The sequence below is a fragment of the Pollicipes pollicipes genome, unplaced genomic scaffold (assembly GCF_011947565.3).
Source record: "Pollicipes pollicipes isolate AB1234 unplaced genomic scaffold, Ppol_2.1 Scaffold_4881;HRSCAF=5763_pilon_pilon_pilon, whole genome shotgun sequence".
Taxonomy (NCBI): Eukaryota; Metazoa; Arthropoda; class Thecostraca; order Pollicipedomorpha; family Pollicipedidae; genus Pollicipes; species Pollicipes pollicipes.
The window spans coordinates 11,384,676-11,398,468 of record NW_023596576.1 but is presented as its reverse complement, the minus strand read 5'-3'; the positions used below and the strand labels follow the sequence as shown (position 1 = coordinate 11,398,468).

Genomic DNA, 13,793 nt, shown 5'->3' with positions numbered 1-13,793 from the left:
TCACAACATGGGTAAGTTCATTGTTTACATGTTTCACTGATGGTGCTCATTGCTCACGCTTAGATGTAGCACAAATCCTTCAATCAGAGCTTTGGAGGACGACCATCCAACGTTGGATAGACGGACAACTGAACGCGTTTGACAACTTATCGGAACTAGGAATATTTCAACTACCGAGCAGAACTTGAGCTTATGACATGATGACTGGCGCACCCCGTGCCTCTTGGGCACGTGAGGACACGTGGACAACAGGAGATGTGACGTCAGCAGTCTGTAATCTCATCACTGGTGGGCCAGTTAAATTCAGCGGCGGCAATGCGGTCATTGGATGCCGCAGGCTTGGCTTAATGGTCAGTGGCATACCAATTACGATCCAGTGGTCGCACCGCCATCACGCTGCCTGGGACACCTCGAGAACAAAAAAAGTAATGATATCATCAAACATTGATGGGTTGGCTGATAGCTTTGATTTGGGGCGGACATAGTTACCTGCCCCAAATCCAGCATGCATTTGAAAATAAAGAATTGATAAGCTTGTTCGGTTCAACGCATTTCATCGGTAATTCATGCCGTTCATTGACACTTTTTCAATGTGAAAGGAGAACAGTACTTATCAGCGAGAAAATGTTGTACATGAGAAGTGATGTAGTGTTTCACATTTGTCTGAAGTTTTGAACTGAAATAGCCATCCTGAAGACCTTTCGGCGCTGTTCACAATCCTGCCCATCTTAAGACCTAAGCCTCTCTAGTTTCAAAGCTACATGCCCGCGAAAAATGGGGAAAGGTATACCGGAGAGAGTACTACTGCAGTCACCTTGGCATTCATGACATAATAATAACGGCATTCAAATCCTGCCATTCCATAAGCCATGTGGCGATCAAGGCAAATAAAGATATAACTGTCGATGCGTTCATATCTGGCGACCATGAGCGCCATTTCCTGATTTATTGACCGTCAATTAGCGCTCAATCAGTGTCGCGCAAGGTATGATGACGTAACCAAACCATGACGCATTGTGAAATATATCTACTTAACAGAGAACTGTGTTTTCTGAAGCAGATTTTTCGACATAAAAAGCATACCAAGAGTTATAAGTAAGCTTATTTCATCACATCTGATGCTTGCTTTAATATCTTCCAATATGAAGCATTTCCTTTAATTGTAAAGATTCTTATAAGGGAACGAAGCATGAGGCGTAATGGCCAGGTGGTTGCCGTCACGATTCCCATGTGAGGGGGGAGGGGGGTATGAATCCCGGTTGCACCATGGTCCCTGAAAATTCATGTGACCTCTGCAGTGGCTTGCACTCCACAAAACGGTTTGCGACGTGTGTCGCGTTCACATTTTAAATGGGACGTATTAGACGGAATAGCATAAATATATATATTACAACATAAGCTGCGACTGACTCAAATGACTAATAAGCAGCAAATGGCAGCTAAGTTAATTCTAATAACTATCATAGCATACAGCATTCTTGCCTGTACATCGTCTACACCTCGTCATTAATTATTACGTTTTCATGGGTTACGAAGGGTGGGAGAGCAAAATATAATCTATAACTGTTAAAAGATAGTCAAACGCACTAGTTGGCACTGCAAGGCCTCTTCTGAAAGAAGCAGGCCAACTTACTCCGAAGACATACCAAAACTTTTCAGTGTCATAATTTATGGAAGAAACGCAGGGCATGGAAAACAGACAAACAAAATCAAACACGATCAACTTGGTTAGTGTAGATACCTCAAGCAGAGACGCATACACGTTCATTTAGATGTGGGAGGCGCCTCCTGGCGTGCCAGGCGCGCTGGAACAAGACAACACGTGAGCCCTTGGTACCAGCGCAGCCCGAGTACACTCGCAGAACAAATCTGCTCGGCAAGCAAATGTGCAGAACATGCTAAGATACACTGACACAAAAAGCAGCAGCAGGGCGAGCGTTGCAGTGCATTCCTTCAGATCCGCAACTACGGCTGAGGAATAGTGGTGCGACGTTCATAGATAGCAAGTAGCGGCACGTCGGAAGATGCAAACCTGGCGCACACCATTGCAGAAGCGGGGCCAGCTGTGGTCGGGCGGCGTCAGCAGAGTAACGGCTGCTGGCGTTCACAGTGCAACGGGGAAAACAGAGCGTATGCCGGAGAAGAGAACCAGCAGCGCAGACCCAGGAGAGCGGCTACAAACGCGGCAGCAGCGAGGGATAGAGCGGCAGCGCCAACAAGAGAACGGTGGGACATGCTGCGTGATATAACAGAGCAGAAGACAGGCAGACGGAAGACAGGGTGCCGCTCAGAACGTGGCGCGCATTAAAAAGCAGACGGCCGTTCGAAGCAGCCGGTAACGCGACTCAAACCTGGCCAACAGCAGAGAGCAGGCATGCCGCGGACCAGACAGAAGCAGCTGTAGCGGCGCTGGCAACGTGACCACGGGCTCCTACACTACCTTGGTTATGCTACTTTCTTCCATATAAGGTCACGGAATAGCCTGCAGCTCAGCCTGGACCGCTTGCCCGTCCGGACTGAAAGTGCAGAGACGGCACTGACGTCACATGGCGGCGGGAGCGTCATGTCCCAGCGACACGCACCGAGACGAGCACGCGCACGCTTCTGCTTAGCGCCGAGCGATGCAGCTGATAATGGCAAAAACCGGCCTCAAAGAGGCGGCCACAGACGGTGACTACATGACCGACTCTATGGACGAAAAGGTGGCTATTCTCAGGCTAGATGATCAGTTCCTGTGGGTGAAGAAGCCAACACGATACGCAACTAACTAAGGCCCACACTCCAGCAGACGAATCTGAGATTCGCCTCCGCGGAAGCGAGGCCAGGTCAGCAGAAGGAACGCCTGAAAATACAAGCAGCGGATGCCACACGATTAACACCCAGGCGTTCGCTGCGAAAGCCGGTATACTCTGTCAATCGCTCGCGAACTATGAAAGCGTGCATGCTTGTCTGTCGTATGTGGGTCCAACATACAAACGTTGGCTTCGCGGTCATGACCGTGCGCGCCGCGGCTGGTTCTCGATCCATATCATCTACCTCATCTACCTCTGCCCTCTACTTCAGCGACCGTCGCCGTCCAGAAAGTCTCTTTCGACCCGCGCCGCAGTCGTCTCGAAGTCACCCACGGCGCCCTTCACGTCTTCTGCCAGTTTATCCACGTCTTCTACCAGCTGACCAACGTCTTGCGCCACGGTGTTCACGTCCTGCGCAACGCGCTGTGTATCTTCGGACACAGTTTTCAGACCACGCGTCGCGTCCGCGGCCGCCCTGGCAGCACGCGCAGCCACGTCGTCCGCGGTGCCTTTGATGTCGTCGGCCAGGCCGCGCGAGCCGTCCGTGGCCTCTGCGACCCCGCTGCCGGTCGTCTGACCCCGGCTTGTCTCGGTGAGGCCCCCTGACCGTGCGGGCAGCGACCCGGAGGCCGGCAGTTGAATGGAAAAGTCACTGGACATGTCCGAGGTCTGGTTTCGGAGTCGGAGTTCACGCGCTGTGGGGAGACCACGACCTCACTGACCTCACTGACCTCCCAACCTTACTGTAGGCATCGCAAACGACCAGCACCATCTGCTCTCTTGGCGCACATGTGGGGCGATCAATCAGAAAACGCTCGCACTAGCAAACTTGCCAACTTCTAAAAGCGAAGCGGAGTAGCGGCACAGATAAAAACACTCAAATATGTGAGAAAATTACACAACGTGGAAAATAAACAACGGAAACGAGTCCAGCGGTGCTAGACCCGCAGTACGTACGAAGCTGCAAAGGGCTTCCGACTCGCGACTCCCACCGCACAAACACGCGTTGTGCGTCACGAGCGTCGACAAAGAGCATCCGCCACAACCCCGGGACACATTTTCCGTTAGGCTAATGCACGCGGACAGACAGACGCTGCGAGTAAATCAACAAAGGCGGAGAGACGTGCGCACATTGCACCGTTTATGTAGCTGTATGTATGCATCAGTATGCACTGCTATGTAGCTGGTGAAGTTCCAATGATTACACCAACCGGCATTGCAACATATTCCGTCCAAATCCTGTCTCTCAGCCCAGAGTTCAGCTGTCAGTTGTAGAGCGGGGAAGAAAACTCATATTGCACACAACCGGGATACACGTTGTTCCCATATAGACCACGTCATTGCACTGAAAATAAGGCTGCAAAATGTACAGCACGATTAACATAAAGCTTGTGTGGTATTACTCAAACATGTCTCAGGCTCCTGGTGTGCTTCATTTGCATAAAATATTGGTGCACATGTAGGGTATGACAATTATTCAATAGAGGGGCATCGATGCCTTAAATCAAATACACTCGTCGATAAAACGTCAATTCTGAACGACGAATGAATGTGAATCTCAAATGAAACTTCATACAGCACCCCGCAGAAATTCACCAACGGCATGAATCCACCGGACAACCAGCTCAATATTTATGTCACGGAGGTTCTAGACGATTTGCTGGGAAAGTTCTTGAAAACGTTTAATTGTCACAAGTCGGTATGCTGATTTGCCTAAAACTTTCCGAATGCCTCACGAGGATATTGCAGATAGAGTTTGAGAAAATGCGTTGCTCCGTCTTTTAGTATTCAAAACGTCTGTTGAGTCGGAGCGGCTTACTCCTACGCTTCAGCATCGCGGAAATGTGGCCGGCGTCGCTGTGGCTAGGCTCGAGGGTGATAATGCCAACAGACTCGGCCAAACGGTCAACGGCTTTTGTCAGTCAGCGATGCGTGCGAGATACGAATTTCTGAGACAGCTGCGCACGAAACGCTTCAACTTCATTTATTTCCATGTTTTAGGCTGTGTCGGAGTAGATTTCACAAACTGCACTGTCTGCGCGACGGGCTTGAGCCGCACGGGCCATCACAGCGCAATCAAGGACAGGTGATGTGGTGCCGAATCAAGTGGTGTCGTTCACTGACCAATATCAAAGGTTGTGAATGAGTCTGGCCTGATTGTGCTGCTAGCTAGCAACACAACTATCCATTGGCAAAATAGCCACCAGCTAGTGACGGATAGCCATCACGTTGGTTCAGGATTCTATGTCGTACAATTTAAGCCTCATTTTCAGAAGCGATTGGTCAACTTTATTAAAGCCCTTGCGCCGAACTGCTGTGCGAGATATTTTGGACAATGCAGGCTCATCAGTAGACATTTGAGATCACAGATCTACATAACATGGTTGGTAAGGCGCTAATGTATGGATAGGATCATGTGGCGCAAACTTACACCGGTCCCTGTTCTTCTGCAGCTGCGCAGACACCCTGGCGCGGGCGTCATTGAAGTCGAAGTTCAGTCCCAGTTGGAGGAGGTTGGGGTTCTGCTCCACGTACTTTGTAATCTCCATTTCAATCTTGTTTCCGAGGACTTGAGATCTCTACAAACAAGAGCGCCCTGTTACTGTCGCTGAATTCCGCGAAAACCGTTGCATAATCGGGAAATAAACTGCTGGCAGCACCGTTGGCGCCATAAGTTGTGTTCTCCTCAAACACCGCCACACCTACGTATATTTTTAAGTGGGGCAATCTTAACCATGAATTCAACGAAAAATGGCTGGCAATGCGTCTGCTGTAGCTGCTATGACCTGCATCGAGAGCAGCCCCGGCCAACTGAGCTCTTACCTGGTTTGCGGCTCGAAATGTTTCGACGCTTTTATGCTTGAGTAGGGCCTTCACCAGCCGGGCGATCATAGGAGGGCTGATGAAATTGGATTCGATGCTGAAACAGAGTAAATCCAAATTGAACGTCACGCGTATGGCCTAGATGTAGTGACACGCTTGTCATACCGATGTGGGGAAGCTGAAACAGTGAGGCTGTACAGAAATACAATGTTGTCACCGCAAAATCCGCAAATGCATCAGCAACGTGAGAGTGGTCATGGGTACAATGGTAATGGTACATGGGTTATGCAGTGGGTCATGAAAGAAGCTTGCTAATGGTCATGAAAGAAGCTTGCTCCTGGAAGAATTGTGGCTCCTCATACACGAAGACGAAATCTCTGCATGCTGAGGATCGATGAGGCCTTATTTCGGCTACACTTGGAGACCGATTTGGTGATTCGGCGACATTGGATGCCTGCTCCGTGCTGCCGAAACGATGGGAGAATTTCGAATGATATGTATGCAAACGAACAAGGCAAAAACAACTAGCATCACTCTTGGATGGAAAACGCCGAGAGAACCTCGAAAACCAAAGCGAGCGGAACCAGAACATTTCAGCGAAGCGGCGTGGAGTATCTCTAAAACTGAGAAAGCCAAACCACATGTAACCAAACTATCGATGGCGATTTTGTCGTGCGTCGCCTTAGAGTTCATGTTCATTTTTGACGAGAAGAGGACGAGTCAAGGCAAGAAAATTTCAATGCAAGTCCATGTGATCTCTCGCACCCGATGTACCATATTTTCCCATCACACTACGGAGAAGAACAAAAACACTGCATTTTCCAGAAGATTCAGACCGCGCAAGCCGTGATCCCATGTTGATATAAATTCATGCAATTAGAGTTCCAGCTCGACCCAGCTTTCAACACCAAAGTGGATTGGATTTTTTGCGAGGGTCAATTTAATCACTAAGATTTGGGCCGCCGCCGCCGTCTGAGGGATCATAATTGCAGTCAGAACATAGGCCGCTGCTGCTGAAGATGATTTGGAGTTTTGAGGAGGCATCGACTGCGGATGGTCATACCTTTAGTCATTCATATCGTTGCAAATATATTCAATGCCTCACTCAAAATGGGAAAAGTAAGACAAGAACGTATCTGGCAGTGCCACGTACTAATTAAATCGGCTTAGAAACAGTCGACGAGCTCAGAGTGCTAGGGCCAAGGTCTGCTGCTTTAAGTTACAGACTGCTAGAACTTATATGCTTTGGAGAGGACAGACAATCTCAGACTGCTAGATCCTCCGTATGGAACACATCTGCAAAAAACTACAGGCAAAGGCTGCTAAAGGAGAATATCATTGTATAGGCCGTAGTTGTTGCGAACAGCCAAATGTCAATCCAGGATCTGTGCTGTGCCAAATCTAAAACCAAATTATAAATCTAAATCCAAATGCAGGATCAAAAGCTGCGTCTCGGTGTCAGATAATTATGACGAGCAGTACAGATAGTCGTGAGCTCAGGCCGACCTCCGCAGAGTGTGTGATATCTGTCCGGGGCCATTTCTGGCGCAATCATTTCACTCAAAATGCGCAACAAGTCGTAGGTAAGCACATAGGCGTGGAAATGTTTTAAAAGTTGTGTGGATTGATAACAAATCCAAGAAGCTGACCTGGAAAATCTACAGCTATCGAAACTACATGCGTATCTCAAGATATACCTGCTGTCTATTGCTGATGACATGTCACGCAAGATTTCTCTAAAATGGCAATCTCCAAGAAAAATTATGGTTTGCATCCTAACATGCAATGCAGGGTGGGTCACCTGCCTTTGTTTCATGATGCTAAATGTTTAGCATAGATCGGATCTACGCTTTAAACCTCATGGAACCAACAGCGATGCTTTGGTATACTTCACATCTCTTACAATTCGTGGTGCATTGAATGCTGTGAAGCGGTTTCTCGGGAATTGTGTAGGGAATGCCATTTAAAATGCATGACAGGTGAATTTTGAGACTGCGAGAATTTTCTTCACAAACTTTTAAGATGGTGTGAAGTTTTTTACATTTACCTCATGTGAAGTGCTGTCCTTGTGGAAAGCACGCCAAACGGAGCGTCTAAAGCGCTCATACGGGATGGTGAAAACGATAGTTTCCAGTAAAAATGCGCACGAAACCAAGGAATATTTAACGTTTTCTTTGGTTCTTTATTTTTTGTTAGCACGATAACAATGCAAATATATCTACGCAATTGCAGCCAAAATCTCCCCGCCGGAGCGTGTATCCCACCAAGGTGCTGCGGTCGGGTGAGTAACGCAAACGTATTGCATTTTACATCCAATTCCAGTTGGCGACACCTGAAATTGCCCCAAACGACCGCTGCTCCAGTGCCCAAGTCGCCACCATGCTGTGCAAATTTGCCACACATCCCTGACCGAGCTCACCGTCAAGATTAGATTAATCCGATTAAATCTGCAACTTGGTCGCGTGAGCGCCCGCGCGCGCCACCTACTGCGATGCCATTCCCGCGCCGTGGAAGAGCCGAGGAGGCGCGCCGCCGCTGTGGAGACAAATACCGGCCTGGCAGGGAGGAGACGGCGGCTGGCGTACCGGGAAGCTGACCTCCGCGGCGCAATAAGGGCGGCCCCGGACGCGCCACGGACCGGGCCGCATAATGAATGTCAGCGGCTCACGTCGTGCGCTCGTTCGGGGAATGCGCTGACGCGCAGCGCAATGGTCAAGACAGCAAAGATTGGCAACTTTTTGAAATTTATATTATGTTAATATATATTAAGGCATGCAATCATAGTTCGCTGATTGCTTATGGAAACAGGGCAGTGGGGCATTACTGTTCCGTTCTGGGGAATATTAACATGAACCCTGCGTTGACGCGTGGAAGGAAAGGCTTAATAAGGGCTCGCCTGTTTTGGGAAGTTTTGGGTGCTCACTTGCTATTCATCTCTTGAAAACCCAAATAACCCCAGATCCCTTGCATTGATCTTGTAAAATACAATAAGCACTGTCGAATGTAAGCATGTAAGAATTGTGCGGCATTGTGCCGCTTGAGGTTCATAAAATAAAGAACCTCCTACCAGCACCAATTAAATTTGGTAAGTCTTCGGTGATAACTTTTCAAATTAAATCTGTTACGCTTTCTGTCGTACATCTGAAGGCGTCTGTTTAAACACCGCCTGTAGCAAACAGAACAAATCGTCGTTGCTTTCTTTATTTCAGGTCACCTCCTCTGGCTCAAATGAAATACAGGCAGCACTGAAAACGCAAAGAATGACGTTACCGATTTTTGGCATCCACATCTATCTCGTTTAAATATTTTCAACGAGATGACCTGCTAGCGAGTGAAAGTTCCATGATTTGCCGCTTGGCGAGCGGCGCTACTGTCGCTGTCTTAGCTTCTGACTCTCGATGCACGTAAAGGAATACTTTTGCATGCGTGCCTCGCTGTGCGAAGTGCGCTGTCTCCTGTGTAATCGCCGCCCCCAAGAGTAGACATTGCAGCGGCCTGTCTCGGACAGTGTCCAAAAGTATCACTCGTGCCCAGAAGCATGATTCAAGCTACTTCCTCTTCGGACGATTAATGCGTACTCCGTTGGGGGTCTGCGTTATGAGATACAAGATCAGACAGGCGCACATTATGCTATCGTGTTGAAAAATGGGCAATTTACTGAATTGGAATCTTCTCAACATTCAAAAGCCGCCTGGAAGTGTTACGGTTGGTTGCCGCGGCAACGAAAGCTCCGGTCGCGCACCCACCAGCTAATTCCAAAAGCCGGCGCATGCGTGCGTCATGCTGACTAAGTAGCATGCATGTCGTAATGAGCGACGCAGATGAGGGGCTCTTAATATTCAGAGAAGCCGTCGGCAAGATGAATAAGTACGATGAGAGTGGGCTGGCCAATGACCGTATTCACACCAGAGGGATGAGAATAGGCCAGCCAATGGCTGTCTGTGCTCACACCAGAAAGGTGAGAATGGGCCGGCTAATAACTGCTTGTGTTCACACCAAAAGGATGAGAATGGGTCGGTCAATGGCTGTTGGTATTCACACCGGAAGGGTGAAAATGCGTCAGCCAATGGCTGCTTGTGTCCACACCAGGAGGCGCGCTCTCAGGCTGACCTGATCTCCTTGATGTTAGGATTGGTCTCGATCAGCTGGACCAGCTTCTCGGCGTAGGCATCGCCCATGGCCGTGTTGGAGACGAGCAGGCCCTCCAGCCGAGTGTTGGTGGTGGCGGCCTGACACAGCCGACCGAACTGCTCGGCAGAAATCGTCTGGAACAGAGCAGCGCCGGTCAGAAGGTTCGCATTACATGCACATGCTCGAGGGGTCATTCTCACGCTGGTGAATAGATTAATCGACTCCATACACGTATGGGAGCTGACTGGTTCCAGCGCGTGGCGTCTCACATGCCGCGGGGGGGGGGGGGGGGAAGGTGCAGTCGCTCACCACCATTTGGCGGACAGAACCCATTATCTTGCTGAGATCTTTGCACCTCGATACCGAAGGCGAAGCTCATCATAGATGGGAAACGGCGCCCAGCTCCCTCCAATGGCGGCGCGTTCCTAACTGGACGCTCCTGTCTCTGGCGAGCGACGATCCGAGCACGTGACTAGCCGCTGTCCCCTCTCCGGACCCGCGGCCCGGACCCCCAGCTGGCCGCTGATGGACCGAGCCGAGGTCACGAGCTCCGACCTCGCCGCGCCGCTCCGTCCAGCCGGCCGCTGCCAGCGCTCCGTTGAGCCTGGCGACGGGCCAGGCGGCGCCGCGCCGACGCGCCATATTTGGATGAGACCGGCACCCGACAGACAGCGTCGCTCGGCCTGCGGCGGCTGCGGCGGCTGGAGTCGGCCGACGGCGAGCCCCTCCCCCTTCCCCGCACGTTCCCCCTTCCGCACCGGAATCAACGCCGTCTTGCCCAAGTAACAAGCCATGTGCTGCACACCGAGCGGCGGCCGTAGGTAGGCCTTGGGGCGTGCTGCCGAGCCTTGGCCAACGGGCAATTTGTGCTTTGTCAGTTATGCCTTTACGCAGAAATGCCGCAAACGATGTTTTAGATGTACTGCGGCAAACACGAAGCGGAATTAGGGCACGAAAACACGCTAAACGTTGTGTTTATACCCAAGACATTCGAGTCTAAGCTGTGTGGTGATTGGAAGTCCGCACGGACACGAGCACACGCTTAGTTTTAGCGGCATTCATGGACAAAAACGTAGCGCAACAGCTTTCCGAATTGCACCAAAAATCCCCACACTTTTTCTGGGGGTGTGTACTTTTCATGTACGGAATCAAAGGCGTTATACGGTATTTCCGGTGCAGCAAGTTACTAACGTGCGTTTCCACGATCTACCAGGCTTTGGCGATAAAAGGTGAACATGATGCCACGTTCTCGACCTGAAAAGCCTTGTTAATAACACTTTTTCTGCGATGACCTCGGGAAAACCCACGTGTCGTCGCAACCCTTTCACCCATGCCCCGTCCGGTTCCACATTAGTGCTACAGCGAAAACTCCCACCGACAGGATTGCTACGGCCTTACTTCTACCGCCAATGCTTAGATCTGACGATAACGCAACGCGACAATACCTTTACTGCACAAATTGTTGCCCTTCATTACATTTACTTAAAAACCTTATACAATCATTACATATACACGGCACTACTTCCACTGGAAAGACTTACACGACGGTTCTGCTAGATGACAAAATGTATACTACACAAACTTAAATCTGTCATTACCTTCACTGCAAAAACGTATGCAGCCATTACTTATGCAAGACATTACTTCCACTGCAAAGACTAATGTGCAACATTAGTTGTGCATTAGTCTTTGTCTTATAGTCTTTTTGTGCTACACGACAACACTTATGCTTCAAAAATATATCACTGAGCAAAAACTTTTAAGTACTTAACGTATGTGCAACATTACATACTTCTACTGCTGATGCTTGCCGTGGAGGGCAAAATGCGTGTACGCCTAGCAAGGTTTTAGGAATTACTCACAGGGTCAGAGGGTATCTCAGCCCGGAACAATTAATTGTGGGGCTGATGCGAAAAAATATATATTCATAATGTTGCGTGATTTTGTCGATTTGCAGTGCTTGGCGTATGAGCAACGGCTGTAGTTCGGGTAGGAAAATACCAACGACTGGCGTAAGGTTTTGAAGTGCTAGTTTTCCCGCGTAGCACTAGAGCCTTACATAAGTCACTGCAGTAAAAAATATGTCGCGTTTCAGTGAACATTAAGCCAGGGGTGTAGTTTCGCATTCTGTAGGAGGCCCCATTCGTCCCTCATCTGTGATAGAAAGGTGTGTCACGTTCGGGGCCAACCCCATGTTTCAAACATTTCGAAGCAGGCTTGGCCGCTTTTTCCTGCTTAGCCTCCAAACTTGTTTTACAGCTCTACGACTGCGCATGGCAATCGTAATATTTACAACAGCAGTAACGTATCGACACTACTGAGTGTGCACCAGCAGCCTGATTTCACACAGCCAAATGTTCCATGCGTTCGTTCCATTCGTAGGATATTGGTGAGGCTTAGCCTATGGCGTGGAGTACTGACAGTAATAATTTGTCGACTATGGCCTGCATTGTTTTGTAAAAATTTCGCATATAGGTATCGGCCAAAGAAGTAATATTACAATGATAAGTAAAGACCATATAGGTTTTATGGTAGATGTAATGACGATCATGAGCCCTTTAAATAGAGGTTTTTATTGCTTTTCAAATTTTGTTGTGTAGAACCAATGTCACTTATAAGTCATTGTGGCAGACGTTATGTCCCGTATAAGTAAATACAGGATATATTCACGCTGTAGAAGTACTAACGGCCTCAAGTTTTGCAGCGCGAGTTTTGTTGTGTAGCACTCATGTCGTGTACGAGCTTTCGCAAAATAAATAACGTCGCCTATATGTAAGCAAAGATTGCAAATTATTTACTTTAGAAACCATGACGGACACAAGTTTCGCGGCATAAGTTTTATCGTGTAACACTCATGTCGTGTATGAGTTTTCTGCAGTAGAAGTAATGTCGCGCATAAGTAAATAAAGACTTTTGAGGTTTCGACAGCGGATGTAATAAGTTTTACAATAAGTGCATAAGTTTTGAAGTATTCATGTTTCCGTGTAACACTCGCGTATAACCCTTTGCAGTAGAAGTAATGTGGAGCATAAGTTAAGTATGTATAACTTTTTGGCCGCTTATAAATGATGCAGCATTCCTGACGGTGGGAGTTTTTGCCTTAGCACTTTGTCGTCACATCGCTCCGTCCCCGGCCAGACCGGGGTCGACATCGTCTCGCCAACGACAAACGTTGAAGTTTTGTGTATTAGATCGCTTCCCAAGATTGGTAATTCTGTTAGGCCCCCAGCGAATGGGTCTGCTGCAATCCTGTTCATCCAACTAGCGGTAGTAAGCAGTAGGCTGGTGTGAACAGATAACGGCAGTGTAAGCTCGGTTTAATTTGCCGCTGTGTGCTGAACCCGAAGAGCAGCCGCAGCCTTTAGGGTTGGCTTATGACGCGTGCCTCTTGCGCCTTCGAACGATGAGAAAACAGTGGTTGTAGCCGTGTAATCTTATGTCCATTGCTAGACTGTTACACCCTTCTGTGATCATACACTGCACCTTGAAGCTGTTTGTTTATTTATCGTGAATGGGTTAGAGACAAATTTGACTTACACTCACGATATTTTAGCACGCATGTCACTAAAGTGACTAATAAGCAGTGTGACAAATCAGACCAGGGAAACGAAGCTTTGCAATCAGCGGGTTATTGGACACAAAATCTGCGACAAATTTGAGAAGGCCAGGCAAATAGGTGTCATGTTTACAGTTCGTCCGCGTTTGGGCAACATATCGCAGCATACGGCAAAATACAGCTGTTTTATGCTGTTTTTATGGCATACTATAACAGGCATATATAGTTCCTTGAAATAACCTTACTATATTGCATGGCGCACGCATGAGCTCGTGGCAATGGCAAACCTGGCATATGGGTAAATATGAGTCGTGAAATGCGTTTGGGATGCGAAATACTACTAAATTGCGAGATCACAGGATGGCAAAATCTGCACTCTGATTTCAACACATACTGACGAGCAAAAAGCTGCTCATACTTAGACAAGCTAAATTGGTTGTAATGCATGGTGAATAAGCATGATAGGGAACAACAACTGTGTCCGAAAATAT

At 48.5% G+C, this 13,793-nt stretch overlaps 1 protein-coding gene across 5 annotated transcripts in view; it reads right to left on the bottom strand.

The window, feature by feature from the left end:
- LOC119099962 (tropomodulin) overlaps positions 1 to 13,793 on the bottom strand; it is a 41,278-nt gene that overhangs the window by 5,079 nt on the left and 22,406 nt on the right. For 2 of the 5 annotated variants that reach the window (XM_037223065.1, XM_037223069.1), the window contains exons 6-8: positions 9,726 to 9,880; positions 5,616 to 5,712; positions 5,224 to 5,371 (exon numbers count right to left, since the gene is read on the bottom strand). In XM_037223065.1, coding sequence (XP_037078960.1) covers positions 5,224 to 5,371; positions 5,616 to 5,712; positions 9,726 to 9,880 — 400 coding nt within the window. Of the gene's footprint in view, positions 1 to 1,741; positions 1,806 to 2,440; positions 2,517 to 5,223; positions 5,372 to 5,615; positions 5,713 to 9,725; positions 9,881 to 13,793 lie in introns of all 5 variants that reach the window. The other 3 variants (XR_005094446.1, XM_037223067.1, XM_037223068.1) reach the window with 3 other exon arrangements.